General features: G+C 38.0%; 2 protein-coding genes and 1 long non-coding RNA gene across 3 annotated transcripts; 1 reads left to right on the top strand and 2 right to left on the bottom strand.

Annotated features, from left to right (window-relative positions):
• Positions 1-2697: 2697 nt before the first annotated feature.
• Positions 2698-3563, bottom strand: LOC131332646 (cyclin-dependent protein kinase inhibitor SMR4-like). The gene has a single exon (XM_058366945.1). It carries the CDS (start codon positions 3192-3194, stop codon positions 2943-2945), a length of 252 nt encoding a protein of 83 aa, XP_058222928.1. The 5' UTR covers positions 3195-3563; the 3' UTR covers positions 2698-2942.
• Positions 3564-7437: 3874 nt separating this feature from the next.
• On the bottom strand, positions 7438-7754 carry LOC131317592 (uncharacterized). The gene is made up of 2 exons (XR_009197349.1): positions 7609-7754; positions 7438-7570 (listed from the first exon to the last, which is right to left on the bottom strand). It is a non-coding gene; the product is annotated as an uncharacterized LOC131317592 (long non-coding RNA).
• LOC131317586 (ATP-dependent zinc metalloprotease FTSH 10, mitochondrial-like) lies at positions 7553-14439 on the top strand. Its single transcript, XM_058347124.1, has 8 exons — positions 7553-7748; positions 7886-8123; positions 8232-8300; positions 10390-10526; positions 11713-12192; positions 12315-13082; positions 13209-13436; positions 13616-14439. The coding sequence occupies exons 1-8, from the start codon at positions 7698-7700 to the stop codon at positions 14093-14095; spliced, it is 2451 nt and encodes an 816-aa protein (XP_058203107.1). The 5' UTR covers positions 7553-7697; the 3' UTR covers positions 14096-14439.
• The last annotated feature ends 1445 nt before the right edge of the window (positions 14440-15884 follow it).

Below are 15884 nucleotides of genomic sequence, written 5' to 3'. Positions count from 1 at the left end.
GAAAATTTTCCTGAAATTTTTCATAGAGTTCACTAAATAATTTTTTTTAATAAGGTAGGAAAAAAATCTCACTGTATTTAGAGGTTGTTTAAACTATATGAAATCATGTGTTTATGCAAATAATTTTTTTATCAATATGGATCTTGTTTGATAGATCTCATTGAGATCTTTTAAACGGTACAAAAGAAATTGAAAAATTATTTTTCAATTTCGTTATATTTGAGTTTGAAATTACCTTCTTTTTGAAAAAAAAAATTTAGGGAAAACGGAACGGGGTCTTAGTGTCTTTATAGGATCGTCCAATCTGATACTAGTATTTTTTAACTCCAGTTCATATTTCATATAGTTTCCTCATTATTAGTTTTCTTATTACTCTCGTCAATATTAATGATTAATTTTCAAAAAATTCACGAAAAACTTAAAAAACACACACACCCCCACACATTAAGACTACCAATTGCCCACTATTCTTAGAAACAATTAATTTTGTCCGAAAACACCCTCAGTAATGCATCAGCTTATCATTTCAAACAGGGACGTAAGGCAAACCTTAAGTCACATAATTCGTGTGCGTGTGCGTGAACGAGAACGCAAACACGAATGCGAGCGTAAAAACGTCTTTGAAACACATATCAAACTACTAAAAATCCGCAAAATCGAGGATTGAAAGTACGAGCGCATTGTGCTAATAGAGAGCGGAAGCACAAGGCATATTAAAAAGTTACGTGACCAAACGCCAATCAGTGACTCGTTTGGTTTCAGATGCAAAGTAAGATGCATGCTTGTTTGGTGATAAAGAGATTGCTAAATTGCTCATTAGAGAAATGAACAAGCAGCAGTATACGTATGCATTTAGGCAAATTGCAAACCAAATGTGCCAACTTATTCTTGATTTTTGGTTTTCTTATTCCTAGTCCTAGAGGAAATAAACAAGCATTCAATGCGACAGACCCAAATCCCACAATTGAGAAGTCTATACATTTACGAGAAGTGCTAGCCGTACCGACCAATTTCAAACCGAAACCGTACCGACGGCCGCTCCGGGCTGTCTCCGGCCACCGGACGACCGATCCGAGCCGTTCAAAAATTCTAAAAAAAAAAACCGAGGGGCCTCACGCGAGAATAAACGGCATCCGATGTATGTAGGGTGGTTAGATCGAGTACCCTATTTTTCGCGTATACATATATAAACGAGTATACACGAAAAATAGGATACTCGATCTAACCACCCTACACACATCGGATGCCGTTTATTCCCGCGTGGGGCCACTCGGTTTTTTTTTTTAGAATTTTTGAACGGCTCGGATCGGCCGTCCGGTGGCCGGAGACAGCCCGAAGCGGCCGTCGGTACGGTTTCGGTTTGAAATTGGTCGGTACGGCTAGGATTTCTGTACATTTACTTTTGGGCCTGGCACACAAATGCATCCCATTGTAAAGTCCACACATTTACTTTTGGGCCTCACATCGTTGATGCAACCCATGATTTACTTTTGGGCCTCACATCGATGACGCATCGCATGATCGCATCATCCCATGAAGAAGAAAAAACTTGAGACATCATCCCATGAGGAAGAAAAAACTTGAGATATCATGTGACGGTGCGACGGCGAATAATTCTTTACTAGTACTCCCTCCGTTCCAAATTCTTTGTCCGGTTTGCAAAATAGAGTGTTAAAAATAATGTAATTTTTTTAAGAAAAAATTCAAACTTTTTGTACAAATTAAAAATACTCATTGATATCTAGTAAATTGTTGAAAAACGTTTGATTTTTTCTTGCAAAAATTGTATTATTTTTAACATTCTGTTTTGCGGACCGAATAAAAAATTTGAAACGGAGGAGAGAGTAGTAGTGATCACACTTCCCTAGACCCTAGTCCCTGCATATCCCTGTATCTCAAACTTCCTTTACGAAAGAAGAATGAGGCAGGTGACACCAGGATATCCTTTTACACCAAATTTCGCATCTCATACTAAAAGAACAATGTTTAGGACACGCACATGACACATCGTGTCTGAACTCTCAAGTTGTTCGATGCAAGAAGCATTCGTGAATGCTAACTATTCCAGACTTATCTACATCTGCATCTGACGATATGTATCATATGACTGGGGTTTTTTTTATTATCTAAACGGACTAAAAATCAAAAAAAATAAAAAATTTCGAGGCTCTGTCATTCCCTCACATACACCAACAGAAAATTCATTTAGCGTAAACAATTTATTTAAGCATACATCAACAAAAAAAATTCATTTAGTGTAAACAACTTAATTAAACTATAGACAAACTTTTTAAGCGAAACTTGTCTGTTATTTATAGACAAACTTTTTTAAGGGAAACTTAACCCAACAACAGTGTCCATCGAGTACAATTTTGTTCACCTTTCTTAAAAGATGGTGAAAAATATTCTGAGTACCCTATCTCTTATTAGTTGAAATGGTGTAGATCTTACCCTTGCAATACACTTCTTGGTAAACATGACATCACTTTATGATAAAATTCACACCATTTCAATCAATAATAAAGAGGATAATGTTCACCATCTTAAGGAAAGGGTAAATAAAACTGAACTCGTGTGCATCACACTGCTCCCAAATTAGTGGGCAGATAGATCAATACCTGCACACAGCACACTCTTTTTATTTAATCAAATTCATGAACAGATCAGAATCAGGAGATCAGTGACACAGTGAAGAAAAGCCAGAATCACACTTTCCCCGTAAACTTGCAAAATTAGTTAGTAGTAGAATACAACCCAAGATCAGACTGACCATACTCCGGTAACTGACACCACTACCAATTACAACACAAAAAAGAGAAACGCACATGCAGAATCGATAAACCACTACCCTATACGTACACCACATTTATCCACAAATGAGAGAGAGAGAGAGAGAGAGAGAGAGAGAGAGCTAGTTAGTACTAACACGCACGCCTAACTGATTAAGCACACGATTGGTGTCTCGGCGGAACAGAGAAAAGCAGTTCCAGATCATCCGGTGGCTGGAAATACCCGTTCTTCGGTGGCTCCCTCTTTCCCTTCTTCCCGTACCAACACCGCTTCTTCTTCGGCGGCGGCGGGCACACCGCCCCGGCCACCGGAATCCGACACCTGCCGCGCGTCGGCGTCCAACACCCTCCTCCCCTCTCCTCCTCCACCACCACCTCATGATATCCCTCTTCCATAATTTCCATCCCAATTATGTGAATTCAAAAACCAAAATCAAACTAGTACAAGGTAAGAGCTGGGTGGGGTTTTAAAGTGCTTGTGAGTTTGTGGATTTTGAGGGGCGGGGTGAAGGAAGAGTTTGGCGTATTCTGGAAAGTGCGTGCGTCGTACAGAGGGAATTTTTGTGCGGTGGGAGAGGCGACAGATGGGCGTGCGAGGCGACTTACGTGTCGGACGAAAAGGTTGGGCTTTTATCTACGTGGTGTGTGGCGAGGCCCACTTTTTGGCACTTTTGGGTCCCATGTTTTTTCTTGGGCTGTGCGGTGTGTTGTGGGAAAACAAAACGTATACCACACCGCTCTTATTCACCGCTCTCGTACCATTCTTAATTTTACTATTCAAAAATGTTTTGAATGATTCTGATTCTAAAACAACTCTTTTAGGGACGAGTTAAAGAGTTTTTAAAATTGCGACCATTAATTGTTAAGACGGACAACCCAGTGAAACAAAGCGATCTAGTAGACTTCGTGCGTGGAAAAAAGGCGCCAAATGAGGTCGGCGGACGGGCGGGAATTGGTTTGAATGTGAACCACTCGTTGGGAGGTCGTATTTCTCGTAATAAGTGGTGGTGATGGATGGTTCAATGCTGGCTGGACCCCACCTCCGGCGTTTGATGCTAATCCGGTGGTTTTTGACTTGAATTAGGAGTACCATCAAGGGTGATAGCCTAGATGGTTAAGGTTTAGAGTCCGTTTCAGAACACCTTCTTAAAAAATAAGTATTTATTTTATATTTTTAAATTAAAAAATAACGTTAATGAAAAATAATTTTTTAATTTTTTTTTACACCGTACTATAAATCTCATTGAGATCTTTCAAACAAGATCAATATTGTATATTTTTATATTTCAATAAGCCCATTATTTTTGAACTTAAAAATGCATTTTTAAAAAAAAGTACTTATTTCGCGTTCCGGAACGGGGCCTTACTCTCTTTGGATTTGGGTGAGGTAGGAGGTATCGAGATCGAGTTGTGCCAGCAGCGTCTCTCTCGAATTTGGTCATTCTCCTTTTGTCCGGCTTTGGCTCGCTAGTCTTTGGTGGAACGGTAGTTGCTATGGTTATTTGGTTCCCCTTGGGATCCGCCGAGGGTTTGGAGTTCTTATGGTCACATCCAAGGAGGGGTTTCTATGCCCGATCGCCTCCTCCTCCACCCTTTTTAGCTTAGAAAAAAAAGACTTAAATTAGGAGTACGAGGTCAGTTTTTTGGATTTTTTTTTTGAATATTTTTAAAAATATTTGCGTGAACATCATAATCTTTTGTTTTTATGATTCTTATCATCGAGACGAACCAATATTACATTAAAAAAAATTGCACAAAACTAGCAAACAAAAAATAAATTTAATAAGGACAACCAAAAAGTTGTGGTACTCAACTTGTTGGTTAGTAGAAACACTCCCTTATTGGGAATCGTGAGAGAGAGAGAGAGAGAGAGAGAGAGAGAGAGAGATATGAGTAATAATTGGAGGAAAAACTTATTTAAAACCGTACCCAGAGATAGAGGTTTGGTTTTGAGACACAAAATGAACACAGTCGTAGTGCTCCAAGTCCTATTTTTGCCACACCTTTTGTGGTTCCGATTGTAAAGTATGCTATGGAAATAGGAGTTGGCGCACAATGTGTTCTTACCCCTGGGGCATTAATTAATCTCTCTTCTCCACCATATGTTGGATGAGCTACACATTAGTGTGATGGAGCAGACCCCACATCAACGATTCGAACCACGATTCGAACCGTTCACTTTTTAGAACACGTCGAGATCGTATATATACTACACCAAAAATCAAATTGATCAAATGCTGTTTGATATGATTCCGAAATGAATTTATTTTGAGATAAATGGCTTAAATGAGTTTTCATATGGTGTTTTCATTACTTTTTTGGGGAAGATAAATGTATTTTAAAACTATATCAAATTGGATCTGATCAACTTGATTTTTTTCGTGATATACATCTCGACATATTTTAAAAAGTGAATGATTTGAATAATTGACACAAGCCCAGAAAGAGCTTGAAATGGATTAAAACTAGACCAACTAATCCATTTATACGACTTGAGAGGATCCAATCCCGCTAAAAAATGTTTTCTAGAGTACCCCATGACGATTTTCTAGTCTAGAAGAAAATAGTTTTTGTCTTATTTGTTGAAGTAAAGCAACGTCAATATGATTATGGAAAGGGAAGCAAAAGCATCGGCAATAGGATTAGGATATTGTCAACGTATTCTATCTCTCTGTTTTTTTCCCGTAAATTTATAGGAGATATCATTTACATCATTTATATACTCCGGTACAAGGTTATATATAGTACAAAATCACGAAACACCACATTAATTGTGTAAGAATGCACGAGATAACCAAGCGCAACGATTCAAACAACACAAGAAATAAGGCCAACATAAAGAAGAAACAAATAAAGAAATGAAGAGCCCCTATAAGAAGAGAGATTACCGATTCTTGCCTTCGGCTAAAATAGAACCAAAGAGTCCCAATTATTAACTAACTTTTCCTCTATCTTATTTTTCCCCAACTTTCTCAACCCTAACTCAACTATTACTTTCGTTCAAAAATAATTGTCGTGTCCTCAAAATGAGAACTTTAAGAAAAATATTTTTTTTTTAAAAATTACGTTTTATTTTTAACTTCCGTCCAAATTTTACTCCAGCTAATTTTTACTCCACCTAACTTTCCTCCAATCACTATTCTTAACTCAACATCTACCATTCTCACAATCAATCTATAAATAAGAATATTTTTCCTTGGATACAATACTACACAACCATTACGGTCTTCTCTTTCAAACTATCATCATGAGCAATTTAACCTAAAGAAATTTTTTTTTTGAAAGGCAATTTAACCTAAAGAATTGCACAGGTTACTTTTGGAATAGTGTCGTAAAGATGGATAATTCGCTAGTTGGATAAAAAGCACAGAGTTAAAGAAAAGATAGCTTCATTAATATAGGGGAAAATGACAGTCAAGGTTATGTTTTGATAATTAATATCCACCAAGAAAATTTTCAACGTTAGCAAATGTTCTTAGATTGTCCTTAGTAGGTAGTAATTATCAAAATACGTTCTGGGTCTTTATTTTCCCTTAATATAGCTACTGGATAGCATATAAAAAGGGTATTGAGCAGCCCAGCGCAACTTTGAATTGAACGGCCCATAAAAATGGTCCGGAATACGTGCAAGCCCTAGTGGACCAATTTTAATCTCTTACCTTAGTTACCAGTGGCCATTCAATCAGGCCTGTTGTTGGCCCAATACCAAAACCCATCATCCGGTCCATTGTATTGCCTTCATTATTTGACCTAGTCACAAATTACTAATTCTTCGATAAAAAAAAAAAAGAATTAAACGGTCGTAAGTGTATCCTGTTCCGCTAAGGATTTATAAAAAAATAAGTATTTATTTATAATTTAGAATTTTAAAAATAATGTATTTATGAAAATAATTTTTCTATTTTTTTTGCACAATTCAAAAGATCTTATTGAGATCTACCTAACAAGATTCATATTACAAAAAAAAATTATTCAGTAGGTATATTACTTTTAAGTTTGAAAATTACAAATAAGTATTTACTATTTTTTTAAAAATCTTAGCGGAACACATTTCGTGGCCTCATCAATCGTTTAAAATAAACGTATGGCATATAAAAACTTGAGGTTTCTACGGTGTACTATTAGAAGTAAACTAATCTAAAAGCAATTTTTATGCTAACAATCATAGTTGCGATAGAAAATATAATCCTAATTTTATGGCATTATTGATTAGACGTAATCTATTTTATGTGATCCGCGGATCAAATGACAAATAAACTTTGTAATTTTTAATAATCTTCTTATAACATTATAACATGTGTTCGGATCAACTTATCCGTGCATTTACATGGATGTAAAAGAAGTTGGCAATATCCATTTAAATAAAAATTATTCACATTTTTATTCCATTTTCACGAGCCGTTTTTCGTAGGGAACATGAAACATAGATTCATGAGTGGTTGACAAAACCAATTCCTTGGATTCAACCTGCCAATCTGGACCCCGTTTTGGATTCCATGTGCTAATCCATGACATCATCAATGTCAAAAACCATGGCTTGCTTCCCAAGTTCTCCAATTTCTAATCACAGGACCAGAACCCTACTTTATTCCAAGTAATCACTGGGTCCCCACACAAAATATATACTCCAATTAATAAACGCCCTCCCAAACAGCCCCTTAACTCAATACAATCCACTTCTCATTATTCTCCTCTCTCCTCCGGTTTCTGGATTCGTCGTGTCCGTCTCAACAGCCATAGCATTTCTCAATCGAAAATACGCTACCCTACCTCGATCATATCTTTATCCAGATTTATACATTTTCTCCATTTTCCGTACGTTCATCCGATACACCACTCGAGCAATCAGCTGAAGATTCATTAGTTCGTCAAAAAAAAAAAAAAACCCACCCCGCTTTCGTTCAAAGAATGATCTTTTCCAGGATTGGGGGTTCCTTGTCGCGATCATCCCGTGCAACAGTAATCTCCCTCCCTCTCTCTGTGTATGTTTATTCATATGTATCAGTGTGTGGTTAGGCATGTATGAGTGCCAGTTAGGGTTTTATTTCGATGTATTTAGCTGTAATAGGTTGTCGTCGTTGTTGTTGTTGTGGCAGAATGTGGTGAATGGTGCGAGATCGGCTTTGGCGAACAGAACCGGCCTTCGAGCTTCAACAGGAGATACATATATAAACCAATTGGATGATAAATTAGGATTTTTGAGGGGTTATGTAGCTTCAATAGGGGCTAATAAGGAGTTGGCATCGAAGTCTCATTATTTATCCGATTTGAATTACGTCCTTGCGAACCCTAGGCTTCGGAGGTTTTTCTCGAGTGAAGCTCCGAAAAAGAAGAGTAAGGATACTTGACTCTGTTTATTATCTTTTAGTATCTATTTTGTATTTGTGCTCTAGATTTATGGATATCGTGACCTTGTTTTAATTTTGGGTGTCTTATTATTAGACTATGAGAATTTCTACCCGAAAGAGAAGAAAGAAATTCCGAAGAACGAGCAAAAGTCGGAGTCAAAAGGTGAGTTTGATCCTTTTCACTTGCTATTTTCAAGCACTAATTATGGTTGTAGTGTAGCATTATGGTCTCCAATGGCAAACCTTTTGAACTTATCATCACTAAGGGGGGGATATAGCGTAAAGTTATCGTCAATAATGGGTGTCTAGATGATTTTGGTGAAAAAAGGAGCCAACTTTATGGGTTTCAGAAGATTAACATATGGGGAAAAGATCTGTAGTCCTACCACTCGTTTGGTACGCTATTCTGCCAAAATGAAAGTCATTTTTGGCTTGATACACTGAGAAAAAGGCAAAAAGTAGTATTGCTTCTCCATTGGTACAAAGCCATTTTGGAACAAATGCTGATCGCAAATTTTGGCTCCTATGAAAGCTTAGGCTTTGCCTGCATGAAGCCGGAATCACTAGTAGTGCCAAATGCCAATGTTGGTATGTTTGGGCACACACTTGTCCTTTATGTCCAGTGTTCAAGGTAAGACCGAATTACTTGGAATGCCTGTGCCCATAAGAAACTACCATTCTACTTCCATTAGTTACAACAAAAGTTTTAGAAGTTTGGGAAATGAGGAAAGGGGGCTAGGGAAAGTGCCGTGATAAATAAATCAGAAGTTTTCTATGGTTGCATTGCATCAAAAGCATTGATGGCGATGTGGCAATTTTGGCAGGGCCAAGCATTGATGGCGATGTGGCAATTTTGGCAGGGCCAAGCTTGTCTCAAACTTTGGCACAACAAGTGGCTTTGACAAAGTTAGGCAGGACTAGTGGCTAACCACTTGAGCTGTTGTTTTACTATTCAGTGGCCAAATTTTGATTTTGGCGATGGATTTGACACGTGGGGTTGCTCTCTAAATTGTATTGCATAATCTAAACCGTAGACCTTATTAACATTTGTGCAAAATCAGTAATTAGCTCATTAGCTGTCCTATATTCACAGCTGTCAAAGGGTCATTGGAAAAGAGATACAGAATCTTGTAGATTTGTAAGTGTCTCTTTGTTGTAGCGAAACAGATTATTGTCTGTGAAAAAGTGAGATGTTTGATCCTGCACCACACTAGTTTTTGACGCCAATCTCTGGCTTTCTATTCTCTGATGCCTTGCTGAAGACTTACTGTGACAATTTGAAACTGCAATGGGATTAGCCAATTGTGATAGATGGAGGAGGCTGGATGTGTGATTATGGTAAAATGGTAAGTAGTTTATGATTAGGTGTGATTGGTTCTTGATGGCACTGCATGTTGCCTCATTCTACATACGGAGCGAAAAATGGTCAAGAACGTGGTCACAGACTCACAGTGGTTTTAGAACCTAGTGATCCATAATAAAGCAATTGCAGGCGAATTGGGAAGAGAATTCTTCCAATTTATATAAAGTATTACTACTATCCTACTGAAAGACAATGAAGTAGGGCAGCCAAACCCTTTGAATATCTACAATGATCATATTGTTGAGGAAAGAGCATCGATCTTGGAATAAAATTTGATTCCTTTACCTAGGAGAGAAAAGAAAAAGCATGTTATAGTTTATAGTAAATAACAATGGACTATGATCTATGATTAATATCTATTTCTGCATATAGATGCATGGTAGTACACTATTACACAGAAACCTACTGTGCATTGCAGTTTCAAACTGTGTACGTAGATATTGGACAGGCAATTCTTCCAATTCTTCTGTGAGCATGTTGTTTTTTTAGGTAGAAGTGTCTTATTTTCTGTTATTCTTTTTAAGTTGGTGAAAAGTCCAGTTGGATTTGGTTCCTTATGTAAGAGCAGTCTGGTGAGTAACTGTCTTTTGAGTACTGCTCAAGATTGTTTTAAGTTTAATCTGTGTTACGGGATGCTGTTTAGGTTCAATGCTTTACATTTCAATTTTATGGTAAATTGTAGTCACTTGAAATGCTTTCGTTCGTTTACTGGTGAGTGATGAGTTTTGAAGATGAAAAAGGATTTGAATCAATTTGTAAGAAGTTTCATCGTGTTCACTATTGTGTTCTTTTAGGTGCATGCTGCAAGCAAAGTTTGTGCTGGGAACTTGTAAATTTTCCTGCTCATGTCTTCTGCATATCTTATTTGACTTCACTTTTTTTATGTCAGAGGATGCAAACACGGGGGATCATGGTGGCAGTTATCAGGAGTCTTTTATGAAGTACTTTCAAAATCTGATCACTCCAATGTTAGTGATCGGCCTGTTTCTTTCATCATTTTCTTTTGGTCCACGTGAGCAACAACAGGTAAGTTATATGTCTTATTATACTTCAGGACTTGGTTTAGTTGGTGGAATAGGGTAATGCTTTTCTTTCTTTTTTGTCTCTCTTTTTTGAGAAGTATGTGGAGCTCAGTAGGGCATCTTGTTCTCACATTTTCAAGTGTTTATTGATTTAGACACATATGCATGTATTGTGTATGTTTCTAGACTAGGAAATGTCATATACGTATGTCAACACATACACATTCGTATGTCTGCATATTGAACGTGTCAGGCACACTCCGGCTACTGAAATGTCTCTGCTTCATAAACTTCTCTATCAAATGGAAGCACCACAGCAAACCTTTATTCTATTGAGAAGTTATTAAACCGTAATATATGAAGCGACGTATCGTAGTAGCACAAAGCGGGGGCGGGGGCGGGAGCAGGGAAGCGGAGGCACCTAGAAGCTCCTAAGGTTGGGAGCTCCTAAGGAGCGAATATAGATTATATAAAAATATGTGTATAAATTATAAAATACCTTTAAATACTTAACCATTAAATGAAAAGTGATACATACCGAAATTTTTTCCAATCTTAAAGCGTAATTATTGGAAGCTATATATTCTCAATTTGCAAAACATCTTTACTAATATGATTCTCATATTCTTATTTCCACAATGGCGTAACTCCCTTAAAAGTAAGAGAATAACTGCCTTAACAGCCCGATAAGCTCCCATCTTAATTAGGAGCGAGCTCCCGTCAAGCTCCCATCTTGGGAGCGCCGATTCGAGTTCCTGTCTAAGGAGCGCACCCATTTTAGAAGGATCCTGCTACTAAGCGACGTATTTTACTAAGCGACATATTTTATCCGATACAACAATGCAGGCTTATTTTGCCGCCGATCTTATGATCTTTAAACTTCCCTGGGTGGCTACATGGTTACTATGGCTTGTGCATTACATATAGACTGAAGCCCTGTAGGAGATGGTGACCAATGTTGGTTAATGGGCTTAATGGCCCTATTTCACATCTTTGCCTTATTTAACATTTCAAGAGGCTACTGCTTCTGGCTTTCATTGGCTTTTTTGTGTCTTTTATTTTTTTTGTCCAGGGTACTTCACATTAAACTCAATTGTTTCTTAATGATTTTGCATATCTCATTGAGTCATTTAAAGTACAATGTTGTCAAATCTTACTTACCTTAAACATTGAATTGTTCTTCCTTGCAGATTAGTTTCCAAGAGTTCAAAAATAAGCTTCTGGAACCAGGTTTGGTGGACCATATAGTTGTTTCGAATAAATCAGTTGCAAAAGTGTATGTAAGGGCCTCACCACGCAATCACACAAGCGATGATGTTGTCGAGGGAACAGTTGTCCAAGGACCTGGTAGAGGAAACAATAGTCAATATAAGTATTATTTCAACATTGGAAGTGTTGAATCATTTGAAGAGAAGCTGGAGGAAGCCCAGGAAGCATTAGGGATAGACTCTCATGATTATGTTCCTGTTACTTATGCTTCTGAAATGGTTTGGTACCAAGAGCTGATGAGATTTGCACCGACACTGTTGATTTTGGGAACCCTTTGGTATATGGGGCGTAGAATGCAAGGTGGACTAGGGGTTGGAGGAGGTGGTGGAAAGGGTGGCCGTGGCATATTCAACATCGGAAAAGCCCACATCACGAAAGTAGACAAGAATGCAAAACACAAGGTTGGATGTCATTTTTTGATCAAGAATTTGGTTCTCCGTTGTCCTTGTTAATTCTGTATAGCAATTTCTTCGTCACTGTGGGAAAGTTAAACAAAATTTCTTTTTATATTTTGTTCACGTAGGTCTATTTCAAAGATGTTGCTGGCTGTGATGAAGCGAAGCAGGAAATCATGGAGTTTGTGCACTTCCTCAAAAACCCAAAAAAGTATGAGGACTTGGGTGCAAAAATTCCTAAAGGTGCTCTGTTGGTTGGTCCTCCAGGAACAGGTAAAACTCTTTTGGCAAAGGCAACTGCTGGGGAATCTGGTGTGCCTTTCCTTTCTATCTCCGGTTCAGATTTCATGGAGATGTTTGTTGGTGTTGGACCATCTAGGGTGAGAAACTTATTCCAGGAGGCTCGCCAGTGTGCACCTAGTATAGTGTTTATTGATGAGATAGACGCGATTGGTCGAGCAAGGGGACGTGGGGGCTTCTCAGGTTCCAATGATGAGCGAGAAAGTACTCTTAACCAGTTGCTTGTGGAAATGGATGGATTTGGAACCACTGCTGGAGTTGTTGTCCTTGCTGGCACCAATAGGCCTGATATCTTAGACAAAGCTCTCTTAAGGCCAGGTCGCTTTGACCGACAAATTTCCATTGATAAACCTGACATCAATGGCCGTGAGCAAATATTTCAGATATATTTGAAGACGCTCAAACTTGATAAGGAACCATCATATTTCTCTCAGAGACTTGCAGCTCTCACTCCTGGATTTGCAGGAGCAGATATTGCAAATGTTTGTAATGAGGCTGCTTTAATTGCTGCAAGGAATGATGTTACGCAGGTGACCATGGATCATTTTGAGGCAGCTATAGATAGGGTCATTGGTGGTCTGGAGAAGAAGAACAAGGTAACTTGCTCCTGTATTGATTGCATTACATGTTTTCTCTAAGATGATGCTTATAGTACAAGTTTCCTAGATGCGGAAAATTATGTGGACTATTTGGTTTTTCATTGTACTTTTTGTTTTATGCAGGTGATAAGCAAGCTTGAACGCCGAACTGTAGCTTATCACGAATCAGGCCATGCTGTAGCTGGTTGGTTTTTGGAACATGCAGAGCCCTTGTTGAAAGTGACCATAGTTCCTCGTGGTACTGCCGCGCTTGGGTTTGCCCAATATGTTCCTAATGAAAACCTTCTTATGACAAAGGAGCAGCTATTTGACATGACATGTATGACCCTTGGTGGTCGGGCAGCTGAACAGGTAATAATAATGTTTGTCCACTCTTCTCATTTCTGTAGTAGTTATAGATGGAAATCAATCAAATCATGGAACATAATTCACAATCGAATGTACACTCTTTCTTTTTTTTCTGCGCAAACTGATGCAAGTTTGCTTCTTCTTTTGTCAATAATGGTGTTCTGGGTTTTCTTTGGAACTAGGTTCTTATTGGGAAAATTTCGACGGGAGCCCAAAATGACTTGGAGAAAGTGACGAAAATGACATATGCCCAAGTAGCTGTCTATGGCTTTAGTGAGAAGGTGGGTCTCCTCTCTTTCCCCCCAAGGGAGGATTCATATGAAATGACCAAGCCTTACAGCAGCAAGACGGGTGCACTTATCGACGGTGAAGTGCGGGAGTGGGTTGCCAAGGCATACGCTCACACGGTAAAATTGATAGAGGAACACAAAGAGCAAGTGGCTCAGATTGCCGAGCTGCTGCTCGAAAAAGAAGTCCTCCACCAAGATGATTTGCTGAAAGTTTTGGGTGAGAGGCCATTCAAGTCGGCTGAGATGACAAATTATGAGAAGTTTAAGCTAGGGTTCCAAGAGGAAGGTGAGAAGGGGGGACAGGCTGTGGAGGGTGCGACCACAGAAGACGATGAGGTGTCCCCCCTCGGACCAGAGGTTGTCCCTGCGTAATGTCTCACGGCATAGTATCGGATTGTATATGAAGTGCAACAATCTCTCGTCCTTCTCCTATTGTAATCTTCCAGTTTCTGATCCCATGACGACTCCTCCACTGACATTCGGTACCAATATATCTATACCTAAGTTAGCCCTGTAAAGAAACATGAACAATGGCGCTGTTGGGGGCATCTTGTGCTGCAGTTGTTGAGATGCACATCAGGGCGTGACACTAAGTTATGAAAGGGAATGAAATTAGGATGATGTAATTAGTTTTTAACTTCATTCATGAAGGTGTTTTAATTTGTACGGCTGCGACTTGTGTTTCAAAGCAGTGTCTGATTCATTCGTTGCTATCAGGTGCTGTTCCGCTTTCTTTCTCAACCTTCTTTTTTAAAAAGAAGATAATTTCAAGTTTAAATATAATGAAAATAAAAAATAATTTTTAATTTTTTTTGTACGTTTAAAAGATCTGAATGAGATCTATCAAATAAGATCTATATTAGTAAAAAAATTATTTGCGTAAACACATAATTTTTGAGCATGAAATTACATTCCTTTTCTAAGAGTTCCTATTTCAAAATCCGGAACACCCAGCCGATTTTATTTGTTTGCTCTGTGATGATGATGTTTAAGTTAGAACCCGATCGCGATACAACTCCATTGCCTGATCGCGATACAACTTCATTGCCTGCTCATATTCGTGTTCGTGCTTACTTTTATGATGGAACTTCAACGTCGCAAATAATGTCAACTTTGCAATGTTGTTGAATGCAGCGTTTGGAGTAGCAGGTGGGTAAAATTTTCGAACCTCGAGGCCACGGGAAGGTTTGCACTATTATGCAATAAACAGTGGAGGATGAGTGGCAGATATTGGACCATCGGGGTTGTAACACCTGACCTGAGGTAGCAGATGCAACACTTCACCCTATGGAATCCTTTTTAAAGGAGAAATTATTCGTTGCCCCTAGGGCAATGTCAGGTGGTGCCTCCCACCTTTGTTTTTTTTGATCCGTAGGTGCATCTCACCTTAAATATCTACTGACACGTGTTTTCTTCTTTTCTGTCCCACTAGACACAGCCTTTTCTCTAAAATTAAGTGTTTCAAATTTCAATCCGTTTGAATGAGTGAGAAGATTTTATTTTTTTATCATTTAATTTCTAAATGGTCATAATTAAATTTTGACTATAGGGCTCTCGTTGATTAACCCTAAAAAAGTCGTAGAATCAAATATCTCTTAGGGCTAACCAACGAGAGCCCTAGAGTCAAAATTTAATTATGACCCTTTAGAATTAAATGATCAGATAAATAAAATCTTCTCACCCATTCAAACGGATTGAAATTTGGATCAGTTTATATATTAAAAAATATGGTTAAAAAATTAAGTGTTTCAAATTTCAATCCGTTTGAATGGATGACAAGATTTTACTTATCTGATCATTTAATTATAAAGGGTCATAATTAAATTTTGACTCTAGGGCTCTCGTTGGTTAGTCCTAAGAGATATTTGATTCTACGACTTTCTTAGGGTTAATCAACGAGAGCCCTATAGTCAAAATTTAATTATGACCCTTTATAATTAAATGATCAGATAAATAAAATCTTCTCACCCATTCAAACGGATTGAAATTTGAAACACTTAATTTTTTAACCATATTTTTTAATATATAAACTGAAGGTTGAAAAATTAAGTGTTCCAAATTTCAATCCGTTTGAATGAGTGAGAAGATTTTATTTATCTGATCATTTAATTCTAAAGGGTCATAATTAAATTTTGACTCTAGGGCTCTCGTTAGTTAGTCC

The sequence above is a fragment of the Rhododendron vialii genome, chromosome 1a (assembly GCF_030253575.1).
Source record: "Rhododendron vialii isolate Sample 1 chromosome 1a, ASM3025357v1".
NCBI lineage: Eukaryota > Viridiplantae > Streptophyta > Magnoliopsida > Ericales > Ericaceae > Rhododendron > Rhododendron vialii.
The sequence above is the reverse complement of the archived record's forward strand: the minus strand, read 5'-3'. Positions and strand labels throughout refer to the sequence as shown.